Raw genomic sequence first — 16,503 nt, 5'->3', positions numbered from 1 at the left:
TATTTATAAACCCCAGAAAGGTAAAATGTTTTATACTTTCTTCTTATAGTATCAAATTCTGTTTTTCACTGTATCCTACACATTACTTTTTGTAGAATAGTCAACTAATTTATTGTTACCCTGCCATGTTTCACTAAGGATTTGAGACAACGAAGGAAACAGTTAGTGTAAAAGAATATGTTCGTTATATTGTAAAAAAAAAAGGCAACTGTTTCCTTATGGAATAATAAATTACATGATTCGACTCTGAAATATTAATTTTAGAATTTTCTCAGAAATAAGCATAATATAATAAAAGAATATTCATACTAATTTGTCAACAACCTTTGTTTTTATTATATCTTATTTAAATTTTTTTTAAGAGAAGCCCTATAATTTACCAAGATAAATTCGTACTACATATATCATATCTCAAAATAAGAAAAAGTTTTAAAACCGTAAGCTCCATAACATTAAGGTGGGCATACTGCTTTAAAAGAACTGTATTGCCTGAGATTTTTCTAAGATTTGAGTGATGTAAAAGTGTGTTTAGCAGTGAAGACTATGATTTTAGGCATAAACTCAATAGACATTTATATTAAATAGGAAATTTTCTGACCTGGGAGGATCATGTCCTGATTATCTGTGTGTTTTAGTGTCAGATGTATAGGAGAAATTTAAGAAGTGGATGCTGGGGGCACCATTTAGGGATACAACCTAATAGCTAGTGTGAGAAATGAAAGCCAAGCACCTGGTCCTGTCAGGGGTCAGAGAACATTTCTCCGGGTACTTGGCTAGCCCAGCACAGGTTCCCCTTGTGGACTATTGTGATTGCAGTTAGGCCTGGAGTTAAGGTGAAGCCAGAGTGGTTAAGGCATTATCATTTTTAGGTCTTAAATATTTAATTCTGATTCAGCTCAAATTTGTTGAGAGCTCACTATGAACTAGCTATTTTTATAGATACCATTTACCTCCCATGAAGGGGAGGAAAGTAAGACACAAAGAGGTGTTGATTTGCCCAGGGTCACTCAGCAATTGGCAGTAAAGCTAAAAAATAAATGTAGCTTCTCATCTCCAAGCCCAGTAAAGTTTTGAGATGGTGGAAATAATCTGGACAGAAATTTATTTAAATGAGAGAACTATGAGGATTGCCTTTCTTACTGTCTCTTTTTTACTTTGTCTCAATTCTGATTCTTTCCCTTCTCCCCCTATCAATCCCTCTCTTTTAGACTAAAATAAAATGCGGGTTCTTAAGATCATCATTAACCAGAAAGAACATTTATAAAAATATTTAAGTACTGTACCCAAAATAGCAATCTTTTATTTGCTTCTCAAAACTTGACTCTTTTTGAGCAGCTAATTGGAAGGGAAGTTTGAATATGAGAAGAGAAGTATTTCTGGGCTAAGTGTGGTGGTGGTGGGCTGATTTGGACTGTGCAACCCAGGCCAGAGTGGCAAAGAATGACCATGAAGCCTGTGTTAGCTTCTAGCACAGGCTTCACAGCCTCTTACAGATGATCACAAGCATTTTTCCTGAGTATTGGGCTAAGATGCACTCTGCCGCTCTATCCCATTCCTGGGCATCCGTCAAGTTGAGTTGCTGGAACTTCACTGGAATACACAGAATAATCGAAGACCTCAAAGACCACAGGCTTCACAGCCTCTTACAGATGATCACAAGCATTTTTCCTGAGTATTGGGCTAAGATACACTCTGCCGCTCTATCCCATTCCTGGGCATCCGTCAAGTTGAGTTGCTGGAACTTCACTGGAATACACAGAATAATCGAAGACCTCAAAGACCTCTGAAAATGTTATCTTGATTTGTGCAAGGATTTGCATTATAGCTTGTTAGTTCTGTAGCAAGAAGTGAAAAGTTTATGGCCATATGTTATGAATGGTTTCAATTTAGGAAAGTTTTGATTTAGGCCTGTAAATTTAATTTATGCTTCATTTTGACGGGTCTAGAATTAACTTTCCTTATAAATAAACTCTTGGGTTCTTTTCAGACATTTTAGAACCATCATTTCTGTACTGTTGATATGCACGATACTTTGTCTCATCATGGACTGCAGTCCATGACACAGTCCTGTCACCTCCTGGGTCTTCTCCTTCATTCCAGACTGTTGTCACCTCTCACCTGATCCTTTGCAATGATGGCCTAAATGCCCACCCAGTCCTTACCCTACCTAGCTAGACTTAACCTAAATGGTCTTTTTAAAATGTAAAATCTACAAAAGTTCTTCAGCAGGTTGGCAGTAACTTTTAGGATATAGACAGGACACTTTCACATGGCCTCTAGGGAGAACCCTGCAGGGTCTGGCCTCTGTTCCCCACTGCTGCAGCCTCATCTGGCTCCACCATTCTGCACTCGAGCCCCCTGGTCTTGCTGTCTCTTGTACTTGCCATGTTTGGTTTTGTCTTGCCCCTTGGTCCTCATGCCTGCTCTACTGTCTGCACAGAAACATCTTCCCATCTTCTTCATGTTCTTGCCCCGTCCTTTTTCAGCTCAGGGACATTTCAGAGACTCTTGAAAGAAGCCCCTCATCTCTTAACTAGGTCGGACTGGGGCTTTGTTGGCAGTTCCTATCACTATTTCATTGTACTTCTCACAGTTGCAACTTTGTGTTTATTTGCATAATGTGGTTAATACAGACTTTACCTAAACTACAAGTGCCACAAGTGCAGGAGCCATGTCTGCTTTTACTCAATGATTGTATCCCTGCCATCTAGCATGGGGCCTGGTACATAACAGCAGCTTAATATATATTTGCTGAATACTCAAATGAAAGTTTCATGAAAGGTTTTTTTCTCAGCAATGCTACCTACAGCCTGCTAGCTGCTATGAGAGATCATGAAGATGCGTGCATAGAGGCACACTTTGTTTCTAGAGAGCTCACTCACAGCCACAAGAACTCTTTTAACAAAAATATTAAAATATAAGCTAGATTGCAATTAGGGCTTGCAAATAACATACTTCTAATTATTTGAAAATGCACTATTAGACTGGTCTTTTCAGTAAATCTAAAATGAGTGAATTATAATGTTAAGTAGCACAGACAATATTTATGACAGCTCTAAATTCATAAAGTAATCATAGCTCCAGAGGAAATAAAAAGTGAGCCAATTTAATGTTAAGAGTTGAAAAGATAGAGAAAAATGCATTAATATTTTTGAATGCCAGGACATTATGCCTGTGACGCTGACCTATGTGAAAAGAGTGAGGAAATTTTTAGTACTGCTATACATTTTTTGAAAGTTGTTTCAAGGCAGTCTGTTAGTTTTAACATTGTAGAAGTGTTTGGAGCTAGCATGAGACCTTTTTTGTCTATATTTTGTCAGACTATTAGGTCAGCCTTCACTAAAGTTTATTTTTTACCCCCTCAGCTGACATTACTTGGGCTGTTCTCCCCCAGCCCTGGGATTGTGGCATTCCGCATGCTCTGGGTAAGAAGGCTGGCTGTGTAGTGCATTCTCAGAGGAGTCAGGTGATCTTTGTTGGAAGGCAGCCGCTTGAGGTTCAAGGCAGTCAGTGTCTCTCTCTTCTGCCTCCAGTCAGCTGGTTATTTATCAGAGTCCCAAGAAGTCTTCCTTGCTCATTGCTCACTGGTAGAGGGGAGAGATTATGCAGTGGGCTTTTGATTGATCCAATGGGAATTACATTGATCTGGTGTCTGGCCTTGGTTCTTATCAAGTGGATCACCTCTAAGGTAGGCCATATTTTTAGGATTGTAACATTAACCATTAGTTTACATACATGAAATAGCTAGATGATTTTTCTTCTCCTTCTGCCTCAGTTTTTATTTCTCTGCTTAAAAGAGCTATGAGTTCTACCTGTCAGCTGAAAGGCTTACTACTTGTAATTTTTATTCTTATCCCACTTTATTCCTCCTTAGGGGCTTTTTATGGTATCATTCCTTGTTATCAAAGTATCTTTCCTCAGTATCATTCCCTTAAAGTTTTTATGATTAAAGAAGTTTAACTTTTAAGATTATAAAATTAAACAATTTAGACTTTTGGTGTACATATTTTAATCATTTTCTTTTGGAGAAAGAGTTTACTCACGCTTGTATATTTAAAGTATAATTATTGAGGATTTCTAAACAATTATAAACTTTTTAAAAATTAAAAGCCACCCTCTATATCATGTTCTCTCTATTGTTTTTGAAGTAGAATTCTAAGTATTCAACTTGAAATGCTTGATAGATTGCTAGCTAGCCATTTGCCATCTGGACGAGGTCTAAAACTAAAATAGGAAATATTTATGATCATACTATTTGAAATTATTTTTTCTACACGTATAAAAATGACTATATCTTTTATCCACCATGCAGCTTTTTTCTTTCTGTATTAAGAAACTGAAGAGTATTAACTTAAAATTTATAATGCCATCACTATTAGCTAAGCAACATAAAGCTTCTGTGAAGTTAATTTTCTTTTTTTTAAGCAAAATTTTAATCCCTGCTATGTACTTTTTCACATTTAGGCATAATGTAATAAACATAATTGTCTTTTACTTGAACTGGTCCTTTTTTCTTAGTGAATATGATTGAAGAAATCTCTTAAAGAAAAAAATACTCAAATTAAAAAAAATCCTTGTGTTTAAAGAGTTAAGAATTAATTTTGTTGCACTGACAGCTATTTACTTATTTTATTTTATTTTATTTTTTTGTCTTTTGTCTTTTTTCCGTGTCCGGCAACGGATCGCAACCCTCAGTGTTGCCCCCGTACCGGACCGGGGACCGGCAACGGGATTGCAAGCCTCAGCGTTGCTCCCGCGCCTCGCTCAGCCAGCGAGCGGGAACCGGTCTGTATGTGGGATCCGAACCCTCGGGCGGGGGCGCCGCCGCGCTTCCCAAGCGGCGCACTATCCAGTGCGCCACCGGGCCGGCCCAAGAGTTATTTTTTTTTTTTTTTTTGTCTTTTGTCTTTTTTCCGTGTCCGGCAACGGATCGCAACCCTCAGTGTTGCCCCCGTACCGGACCGGGGACCGGCAACGGGATTGCAAGCCTCAGCGTTGCTCCCGCGCCTCGCTCAGCCAGCGAGCGGGAACCGGTCTGTATGTGGGATCCGAACCCTCGGGCGGGGGCGCCGTCGCGCTTCCCAAGCGGCGCACTATCCATTGCGCCACCGGGCCGGCCCTATTTACTTATTTTAAAGGATTGGCTTGCCAAGTTATTTAATGGTCAAGTTAATATTAATGATACATTAGCTAAATTGTGGATGTTTACAGAGACTTTACTTTTTTAATGACCCCCCCCCCAAATTAAATTTTTAAACAAAATAAATGCTAATTAAAAAAAAAATTTAAAGGGATGAAGAATGGTAAGGATACTATTTGATGGATCAATGTAACTTTAGGCACTCAAACACCACAATGTTTTTCTAAAATATGTAAGATGAATATACTCTGAAAAAGCTCATTTTGCTACATCAGAGAAAACTGGTTTCAGAACTTAGGCTGAGCTTCATTTTTTGCTCTGTTACTGTGTTTTGGTAATGCTACCAAAAAATTTATTTAGTGCCGTATTTAAGCCCTTTAACCATCAACTTACTAATCTGCAAAATGGGACTAATAAAACCTACCCTTGGGGCCGGCCCGGTGGCGCACTGCTACAGTGCGCCGCTTGGGAGCGCGGTGGCGCTCCCGCCGAGGGTTCGGATCCCACATACAGACCGGCCGCTCACTGGCTGAGCGAGGTGCGGGAGCAACACCGAGGGTTGCCGGTCCCGGTCCGGTCCGGGCGCGACACTGAGGGTTGCGATCCGTTGCCGGTCACGAAAAAAGACAAAAAAAGGAAAAAAAAAAATAAAAAAAACCTACCCTATAGAAGTCTTGTGTGGATTAAGATTTTTGTATGAAAGCACCTAGAACATTTTCTGGCACAGAGTAGGAGCTTAGCAAGTGTTTATTACGTTACCATGTAAGAAATAAATACACTTGCTTTTGCTCCATAGATCAATTAGTGGAAACTTGAAAAAAACAAAAGCAATAGCACTTAATATCTTTGCTGGGTTTTAAAACACGTCTGTCTGCACATCCCCTAAGTGATTTGTTAATATACATTTAAAATTACATTCTACTGTTGTTGCCAAGTTTTTATTAAGATTAATCCAGACCCTACCATTTTAAATTAGTGCCTCTATAAATTAGTGTAACATGATTTAGTATCTCATAGTTATCTGAGAATCTAGTTTTTGACTTAAAACTATTTTATTTAAGAAACAGCTAATGTTAGTCTTTCACAGTCCTTAATATGTGAAGTGATAAACGAGATTTACCTTTCTAATTAATGGCTGTTTTGTTGTGGGGCGAACACACAGAGGAATCCAAGACTGGTATCAGTGCTGTAGTTTTATAGCTCTTTATTTTAGTGTTGCAGCTCTTTGTTCAGTGTTACAGCACCTCTTTTTGCTTGCAAGTAAGGAGAGCACTGGGGAGCAAGAACTCCTAAGCCAGTGTCTCCCAGAACGAACAAAAGAAAAGACCCCCTTATATAGCCTAATTGCCTGCCCTTCCCCCTCCCAGGTTCCCATTCACGTCCTCTTATGTAAATGAGGGATGCTGTCCTGCTAATTTGGATTGGCTAATTGTGGGACACAGTCCATTGGTCACTTTAGGAGCCTAATTTTCCTCTGGCCCCTGAGGGGTGGGGTGAGACTGCTGTTATCTTATAGAGGGCGGGCCCAGGAAGCAAGTAGGGTAAATGGCAGGGGCCAGAGTTTGCAGTGGAGCAACAGTCTCAAGTGGAAAAGGGAAAAGCTCAACAATTAAAAATGCTTAGGGTTCCCTGCAACAGTCTTAGTAAATAATCTTCCTACATTACAAAAAAATAATAATGCAATCACCATCCTAAAGAGGACTGTTAGAGATAACAGCTTAAAATTGGTTTTAACAAGCTATTTTTCCGCATTGTTATTGGACACTAGCAGGTTGATTGATATTGACCATGACAAGCTGTTACATAATGATATCTGTAGTTTCATTGATAGGTTTTAGCTTATAGAAATATTTATCTCTACATAAGCCCTTTCTAGGCTACTAGATTTACCCCTAGAATGGTAGTATTAAGGAGAGGCCTGTAATCTAATAACTAAAATATCTTGGGGAGGGGATTGGAACAGCAGGTTTGACTGGTGTCTTTTAACACCAAGTGTTTACAGTGGCTGTTGGCTCCAGAATGAAGAATTTACTGTGAAATACTGCAGGAGGCTTCCATAGGATATTCTGTTGGTGGAAGATACTTTAAGCACAATGTCAGGGATATAGTCTGTATGATTTAGTCCCTTGGGATTTGAGATCATGCTTTCCTTTGCAGGTTTTTTTGTGCAGTAGATTTCTACTTTTTAATTTTATTTATTTTGTGAATATATGATATATTAGTGTTTCCATTGCTTACAACAAAATACCTGGAACTGGGTGATTTATAAGAAAATGAAATTTATTGCTTACAGTTTCAGAGGTTGGGAAGTCCAAAGTCCAGGGAACACGTCTGATGAGGACCTTCTTTGGTTTCATATTGTGAAAATGGCAGAGCAGAGAATGAGAGAGACTCTCACATGCTCTCTCTTGAAGGTCCCCAGAACCACAACCATGACCACCATTATCAATCCATTCATTGGGGCATGGTCATCAGAATCCAATCACCTCTTCAAGGCCCCACCCTTCAACTATCATAATAAGATTTCCCACCCTCAGCAGTTACAATGGGGATTAAGCTTTAATGATTTTGGGGGAGAGCTATTCATTCCACTGCATTTGGTCCCTGGCCCCACAAAACTCATGTCCTTTTCACATACATTCATTTCATCCCCAAAGTCTTAACTTGTTTCAACTCAAAAGTCTGAAGTTTAAGATCCTTTCTGTGAAATCAAAACAAGTTATCTACTGCTGAGATACAGTGGTGGGACAAGCCTAGGGTACATATTCCCATTCAGAAAGGGAGAAATAGGCCAAAAGAAAGGGGTAACAGGTCCCAAACAAGTCCAAATCATGTACCTTGACTCCATGATCGACATCCTCTGCACACTGGTGTGGAGGTTGGGTCCCTAAGTCATCAGGAAGCTCTGCTTCTGTGGCTTTCCTAGTCTGAGGCCATGCATCAGCTCTGCCAGGCTGGCATGGCACGCTGGTAGCTCTGTAGTCCTGGGGTCTCCATGGTGGTCCCGCTCTCATGGCTCCACTAGGCATGGTGCTGATGGGGTTTCTCTGCTGCAACTCTGACTCCAAGTTTGTGCTTGGCATTGCTCCAGTGAAGGCTCTAAGCGATGAATCTACCCTTGTAGCAGATCTCTTCCTGAGTCCCCAGGTTGTTCTATACATTCTTTGAAAATGGGGTGGAGGCTCTCAGGCCTTCACAGCTCTGGCATTCTGCAAGCATACAGACTTAGCACCACGTGGACACTGCCAAGGCTTCTGGCTTGTATCTTCCAAAGCTGCGGGTCCAGTCACACCTGGGGCCAATTTCGCCATGGTTGGAACAGCCAAAGCAACCAGGGTGCTACTATGAGCACCAGCATCCCAAGGTGTCCCTGGGCAGTGAGCCTATTGAGGGTGCTGTGGGTCTGTTCTCCAAGACTATTCTGTCTCTCTAGGCCTCTGAGACTGTAATGGAAGACACAGCCTCCAAAATCTCTGAAATGCCTTCAAGGCATTTTTGGATTGGATTCTGATGACCATGCCCTAAAGAATAGATTGATAATGGTGGTCATGGGGATGGTTCTGGGAGCTTTGAAGGGAGAACACATAATAGTCTCTCTCCCTCTGCTCTGCCATTTTCACAATGTGAGACCTTGTGTCACTGAAATCACCACCAAAGAAGACCCTCACCAGACATGTACCTTGGACTTTGGACTGCCCAGCCTCTAAAACTATAAGCAATAGATTTCATTTTCTTATAAATCACCCAATTTCAAGCACTTTATTATAAGCAACAGAAACAGACTAATACAGAAAATTGGCACCAGAGAAGTGGGGTGTTGCTTATAACAAATACTTGAAAATGTGGAAGCAGCTTTGGAACTGGGTATTCAGGAGAGGCTGGAAGAATTTGAAGGAGCAGGCTAGAAAAAGCCTAGCTGCTGGTATGAGTTTAGAAGATAAGAAAACCAGGGGAAGTTTGGAATGCCTTAGGAAGTGGTTAAGTGGCCATGAGCAGAATGCTTATAGAACTATGGACAGAAAAGGCCATTCTGAGAAGATCTCAGATGTAAATGAGAAGGGACTTATTGGAAACTGGGGTAAAGATCACCCTTGCTATGAACTGGCAAGGAACTTGGCTATATTCTGTTCATGCCCCAAAGTTTTACAGAATGTGGAACTTCATGGTGCTGACCCAGGGTATTTGGTGGAAGAAACTTCTAAGCAGTCAAGCATTAAGGAAGCTGCGTTGCAACAGCCTACCCCCTGAGTTATGGCAGCAAAGGCATGACACAAAGCCAGAATTTAAAAGGAAAGCAGAGGGTAAAGGTTTGGGAAATGTGGTAGAGAAGCAGAGAGCATTTTCAGGAGAACAATTCAATGTTGTAGCCCAGTGACTGTTTGCTAAGTAGATTAATACAGAAGAAAGAGATTATCAAGGGAAGGGAAAAAAGCATTCAATCCACTAGATATAATAACTATACACACTACAAAAGATATGAAGAAATACATTGAAAAGTTCCTCTCCTACCTCTGCATCCCTCGGTCTCCTTGGAGACAATTTTTTGTTTGAAATTTTTGTGTCTCTTAGATTGCATGATCTGTTTTTTTAAAGGATACATTAAGTCACATAAGATATTTTTCTCTTGAATGATATGCGTAAGGATATAATAACAGTGTTTTGAGGACTTGTTTTTTGTACTAAATCCAAATGTGGGCCTTAAATAAAGAATATTTTCTTTGTAATTGAATTAGTCCATTTTTGTGTTTCTACACAATATCTGAGACTGGGTAATTTATAAGGAACAGAGGTTTATTTGTTTATGATTCTGGAACAGCTGTATCTGGTGTGGGCTTCAGGCTGCTTCTACTCATGGTGGAAAGTGGCAGGCAGCCAGCGGGTACAAGCAAGTCATATGGCGAGAGGAAGCAAGAAAGAGAGAGGAGGTGCCAGGGTCTTTTAAACAACCTACTTTCACGGGAACTGATAGAGTAAGAACTCACTCATTAGCCCCCACCCAGGGAGAGCATTAATCTATTCATGAGGGATCTGCCCCCATGACTCAAACAGCTCCCAATACTGCCACATGCGGGGTTAGATTTCCACATAAGTTTTGGGGGGGACAACACAGTCAAACTCTATCACTAATAATAGTAAAAACCTTTATTGTTTTTCCTTAACATTTGTAGGTATATGTTGAGGGGCTGTAAATCCCATGCCAGAGTTTTATGAGGAAAGAAGATCTTTAATATGATGTGTTAAGACTGTGATCTCATTGCTTTAGTATTTCTTTTGTTAAAGAAGTTGAGCATCTTTTCTTGTGTTCATATTTCTTATATCCTATCTTTTTCTAGAATATTATTCATCTTTTTTCTAACTGATTTGTAAGGCACTTTTTTTTCCTTCATTTTTACATATAGTAGAGAAAAATTAGCCCTTTGTCATATCTGTTGAACTCATTTTTTTTTATTTGCTGTTTGTCTTTTACCTTTGTTTCTGATATATTTTACCATTATAATTTAACTTTTTTTTTTTTTTCCTTTTTGTCTTTTTTCATGTCCGGCAACGGATCGCAACCCTCAGTGTCGCGCCCGTACCGGCCCGGACCGGCAACGGGATCGCAACCCTTGGTGTTGCACCCACACCTCGCTCAGCCAGTGAGCGGGAACCAGTCTATATGTGGGATCCGAACCCTCGGCGGGAGCGCCGCCGCGCTCCCAAGCGGTGCACTGTAGCAGTGCGCCACCGGGCCGGCCCTATAATTTAACTTTTAAGTGGCCAAATTTATCAGTGTTTCATGACTTCTGGATTTTATTGAACAGTTAGATAGGCTTTTCCTATTTAAGAGTTAAAAAAAATATCCAGTCCTGTTTTCTTCTAATATTTTCATGCTTTAATTTTTTACATTGAAATCTTTGTCCCATGTGTAATTTATTCTGGAGTAGGAAGATAGTAATATAGCCTTATGTTTTTCTAGATAGCAAGCACTTAATCCAACATTATTTATTAAATAATCAATATTTTCGGGCTGAACCCATGGCTCACTCGGGAGACTGCAGCGCTGGGAGCGCAGCAGCGCTGGGAGCGCCGAGGCTGCAGGTTCAGATCCTATATAGGGATGGCCGGTGCGCTCACTGGCTGAGCGTGGTGTGGGTGACACCAAGCCAAGGGTTACGATCCCCTTTCCGGTGACAAAAATAAAAAAAAATAGGGATGGCCGGTGCGCTCACTGGCTGAGCATGGTGTGGGTGACACCAAGCCAAGGGTTACGATCCCCTTTCCGGTGACAAAAATAAAAAAAAATTTTTTAAATAAAAATAAATAAATAATCAATATTTTCTCCACAGATTTTAAGTCCTATGTGTATCATATACATAATTACTGTATATTCTTGGATTTGCTTCTAGATTCTCTATTGACTATTTTCTGTATTTCTTTGCAGTGTCACACTATATACTAATATCTCATTGTGGTAGCTCCATTTATTACTACTTCTTAAAATTTTTTGCCTGTTAATTCAACAAATTTTATTGATCACTTCCAATATGCTAGGCACTGTTCTAAATATTGGGATTTATTATAGACCTGGGGACCCAGCAGTGAACGAAGTCCCTGCCTCTACAGAGCTTAGATTCTAACAGTAGGTTTGGTCAATTTTATGTTCCAGATTTTTAAATCTGCCTTCATTTATATCAATTCTGTTAGTCATTACATTATTCATGAGTTTATTTATAAATTATTATTCATTAGTTATTTGCAATAAATTCATTCAGTCATTTATTTACCAAATATTTATTTAGAATTGCTAAACAATAGGTCCTCTTTTAGGGGCCAAGAGTGCAGTGGTGAGTAAGACAGACAAGTTTCCTGCTCTTTTATTTTAGTAACGAGCAAACAAGATAATGTCAGCTAAGTGCTACATGGAAGACTGAGGTGTAGGGAGCTGTGGAATAGGGTGACTCTCAGGTGGCTTTAGATTTGGTAGTCAGGGAATAAAGAGATGACATTTCACCTGAGAGATGAGAAGGGAACAGTGATGCAGTGACCCAGGACAGGGGACAACAAGCATGAAGGCTGTGTGTTTGGCATGGTTTAGGAAAAGCAAGGAGGCCAGCGTGGCTGCATCATTGTGGTGAGGGGAGGTGGTAGCACAAGAAGACAGAGAACTAGGCAGATCATGGAGTGCTTTGGGAAGCAGAGCTTGCAGTTTATAATTTATTCCCATGGGGGGAACGTGAAGCAGTGGTGGCTATGGAATGCAGCAGGAAAACCAGGGGACTGCTCTTTTCTTTGCTTTCCCATTTGACAACTCCTATTAATGCCACTACTGCATGCTACTCACTTTGTGTCTGTCCACTTTTAGAGTAGTTCTTACCCATATTGTATTATAATTATTTGTCTCCCCAGCAACTGGGGATTTTAAGAGCAGGTACCATATTGAATTTCATTTTGTATGTCCAGCTTCTCTTGCACAGTGTGCCACAGTAAATAACAAACACATGTTTACTGTTGAATTGACTGATCAAATTTTATATTAAGTTTAATCATCATGTATTAAAATGTGTATGTTTTTTTTCTAGAGGCGTGGAGCTATTTCCTATGACAGTTCTGATCAGACTGCATTGTACATTCGTATGCTAGGTAAGTATTATTTATTTTGTACAAATATCAATTAATTTTATTTTATTTTTTTCCTTTTTGTCTTTTTTACTGACCGGCAACGGATCGCAACCCTCAGTGTCGCGCCCGTACCGGACCGGGACCGGCAACGGGATTGCAACCCTCGGTGTTGCGCCCGCACCTCGCTCAGCCAGTGAGCGGCTGGTCTGTATGTGGGATCCGAACCCTCAGCGGGAGCGCCGCCGCGCTCCCAAGTGGCGCACTGTAGCAGTGCGCCACCGGGCCGGCCCTCAGTTAATTTTATTATCATATATACAAGAGTACTTCAAAAAGTTCATTGAAAATCAGAATTAAAAGACAATATGAATCTTTCCATGAACTTTTTGAAGTACCCTCGTATTGTTATTTAAGGTTGAGGTGTCTTTTATTGTGTAGCTTTTCATCACTGTTCATAGTAGAAATAATCTATCACATTCAGGTTTAGAGTAGAAATCACATTAATATTGGATGTGATGTGAATAAAGGGAGGCATTTTAGAGTTATAGGTAACTGAGAAATTTCTGGCTTAATAACTGGGACACTGTCTATTAGTGCACAATTTAAATTGTGTACTATGAAGAATCTTGAACATTCTTCATAGAAAATAGTCTTAGATTTGTAGAGTTGCTAAATACTGGAGATGAATGCCCATGAGGCCATGAAATGCCTGATCAGATAGTCCTGTCACTGGCTGTGTCTTGTTCTCAGTTGGCTTGGTGAGGAAAACCATTTGTCGTCTTCTAGTCCATTACATTTTTGATGTTATTACTCAATTCCGTAAGGTAAAATGAATTTAGGTATCTCCATATATGTATGATTTTCTTTCCTTCTCTCTGTGCCAGATTTATCTCTTCATCCACACGTTTCTTAATTCCTTACACTTTAATTCATACTGTTGAATGTGCACTGTTGAGGTTCTCATAGGCGAATTTGCTCATCTTTTCTTAGCAGAGTCTCCCGTGGCTCCTGTCTTCACGCTGAGAATTCCTCCCTCAACTCTGTGGTGTGGAGCCATCGTATTCCTCATCTGTGTCTATTTGTTCTTTGTCTCCCTCACTAATTTCTTTTTATACTCTTAAGGCTATGTGTTTCCCAAGGTCCTGTTTTTGCTTTTATTCCTTTTTTCCCTCTTATATTTATCTTGTGTAGCTCACCTGCCTTAATCCTATTCTACTCTAGTACGTATTTTTCCCTCATGAATTTCAGCCTTTTTCTCATTACTGTCTCCATCTCTCTCTCCAAACATGTTCAGGATTCTGCTATCCTTAAAGCAGAGCTTTAGACCATATTTTATTTAACTCTCTAGAACATGTCCATGTGGGTGCAATATTGATACCTTACACTTAACGTGTCTAAAACAGAAGATACGTGTTCCCCACACCTGCTCATTTTGTAGTCTTTTGTCCTCTCAATAAGTGTAGCTCCATTCTTCCCGTTGTCAGTCAGAAACTTCAGAGTCATTCTTAACTCTTGTTTGTTCAACACTCCACGTCTAATTCATCAACAAATCCTGTTGGCTGATACCTTCAAAACACACCTGGAATCTCACCACCCTGATGCTGTTATATCCCCAAACTAAGCCCTAGATGTTGCCTGGTTTATTGCACTCTCTTCTCAACTGGTCTCCCTATGTGCCTCTCCTACTCAATCCTAGTCTACGCATCCAGGGGAACCTTTTCAGACTATAAGTTGCATCTTCTCATTCCTCTCTTCAGAAACCTCCAGTAGTTTTCTCTCTTACTCAGAGTAACAGCCAAAGCTGTAATAATGGCCACAAAGGCCCAGCATTGTCTGGCCCTACTGTCTCTCTGGCCTCACCTCCCGCCAGGTACCCTCACTCACCTCACTTCTGCCATGCTGGCTTCTGCTTGCCCTTGGACGTGCTGAGCATGCTGTCACCTGAGGGTGTTTATACTTGCTCTCCTTATGCCTGGGAACCTCTTCATCCCCATAGACATGGCTCACTGCCTCCCTTCCTCCCAGTCCCTCCCAGATGCCTCCTTTGCAGTGAGGCCCTTTCTGACCACACCAGTGAGTCAGCCTGCCCCATTCCTCCTTCCCTGCTGCTCTTACCTTATTTTACTTTCCTCCATGGAACTCGTTACATCTTCCATAGAATGAAGTATGTATATATTATTTGTCTCTCTCACAGAATGATAGGCTTCATGAGGACAGGCCCTGTATGTATTTTGCCCACTGCTCTGTTTCCAGTGCCTGACATGTAGTGGGTCTCAGTAAACATGTGTTGCAGTGAAGGAATCACCACAGCAAAGAGGTGATTAGTCTTTGTAGGATGGAGTCATGGTAGGTGAAATGAGCCTTGAGGGAAATGATGGTCTTAGAGAAATAAAGAGTAAGCAGGAAAGCCTGCTAGGCCAGCAGAATTGCAAGAGCTCAGGGCTAGGGGCTGAAGCCTCCTGACAGGCTATGAACATGGAGGCTGTGAAAGTGTAGTGGAGGAAGAGCTGTCTTTGGAACCCACGGAGCTAGGTGTAAATCCTGGCTCGCCCTTTGCTCTAGCTTTGTGGCATGAGGCTTTGTAAATCCTGGCTCGCCCTTTGCTCTAGCTTTGTGGCATGAGGCTTGCTATTTAACTTCTCAAAGTCTGTTTCTGCATCTGTAAAATGGGAATAAGATTCCTATCTCTTAGGGTTGATTAGAGAATTAAATAAAATAAGACCAGGTGTAAATCCTGGCTCGCCCTTTGCTCTAGCTTTGTGGCATGAGGCTTGCTATTTAACTTTTCAAAGTCTGTTTCTGCATCTGTAAAATGGGAATAAGATTCCTATCTCTTAGGGTTGATTAGAGAATTAAATAAAATAAGACTGTGTATTAGTCTGTTTCTGTTGTTTATATCAAAATATCTGGAACTGGGTAATTTACAAAGAAAATGAAATTTATTGCTTACAGTTTCTGAAGCTGGAAGGTACAAAGTCCAGGGAACACATCTGGTGAAGGTCTTGGTGGTGGTGTCGGTGATGGCACCATATCACATTGCAAAAATGGTGGAGCAGAGAGAGACTAACCTCTTAATGTGTTTTTCTTTTAAAGCCCTCAGAACCACGCCCATGACCACCATTATTAATCCATTCACTACAACATACTCCTACAATGTAATCACCTCTTCAAGGTCCCACCTTTCAATTCCATAATAAGATTTCCCACCCTCAGCAGTTACAGTGGGAATTAAGCTTCCAATACTTGAACCTTGAGAGACACAGTTCAGTCAATCTACAGCAGCTTGTAAGACACAAAAAGAGTTCCTGGTACATGGTTGCTATGGTTATGTTGCTGTATGAAGAAATAAGTGTGAAAATCATGTGGGTATGTGTAGGAAAAACTGAGCTTATAAAGACCAAAGTTTAAGACCCAGCTGAAAGCCTTGGGTATATATCCACTGTCAATAAGAAAAGAGGAGATTGATCAAATTAGACACTTAAAGCAAAGTCTTTAACATTTTAATTTTTTACACATTCTGAAATTTTAAGCTACTTGATAATGGGTAATGTATTTTCTGTTTTTCATATTCCTTTTAGCCTACAGTATAGTGCTAGACACAGAGTAGATGCTTAATAAATATTTGCTGATTGCTGTGGCTTTTTAAAGCTTTGTGCTGAGGATTTTCTGTCTCCTGTAAAACAGATTTTTGTTTCTTAGTGGCTTTTTTTCTTTTTTTTAACTCCATGTGAATAGTAAGATGTTAGGTTGGATTATCATACACTTAA

At 40.3% G+C, this 16,503-nt stretch overlaps 1 protein-coding gene across 1 annotated transcript in view; it reads left to right on the top strand.

Moving 5' to 3' along the window:
• The window catches only part of PDE7A (phosphodiesterase 7A), a 108,430-nt gene that overhangs the window by 24,313 nt on the left and 67,614 nt on the right, over positions 1-16,503 (top strand). Inside the window, exon 2 of the mRNA XM_008586977.1 lies at positions 12,700-12,760. Within this exon, the coding sequence (XP_008585199.1) occupies positions 12,700-12,760 (61 nt within the window). The remainder of the gene's footprint in view (positions 1-12,699; positions 12,761-16,503) is intronic.

This window comes from Galeopterus variegatus, unplaced genomic scaffold, assembly GCF_000696425.1.
Source record: "Galeopterus variegatus unplaced genomic scaffold, G_variegatus-3.0.2 Scaffold4194, whole genome shotgun sequence".
NCBI classification, from domain to species: Eukaryota; Metazoa; Chordata; class Mammalia; order Dermoptera; family Cynocephalidae; genus Galeopterus; species Galeopterus variegatus.
Note: the sequence above shows the minus strand (reverse complement) of the source record. Positions and strands in the feature narration are given on the sequence as shown.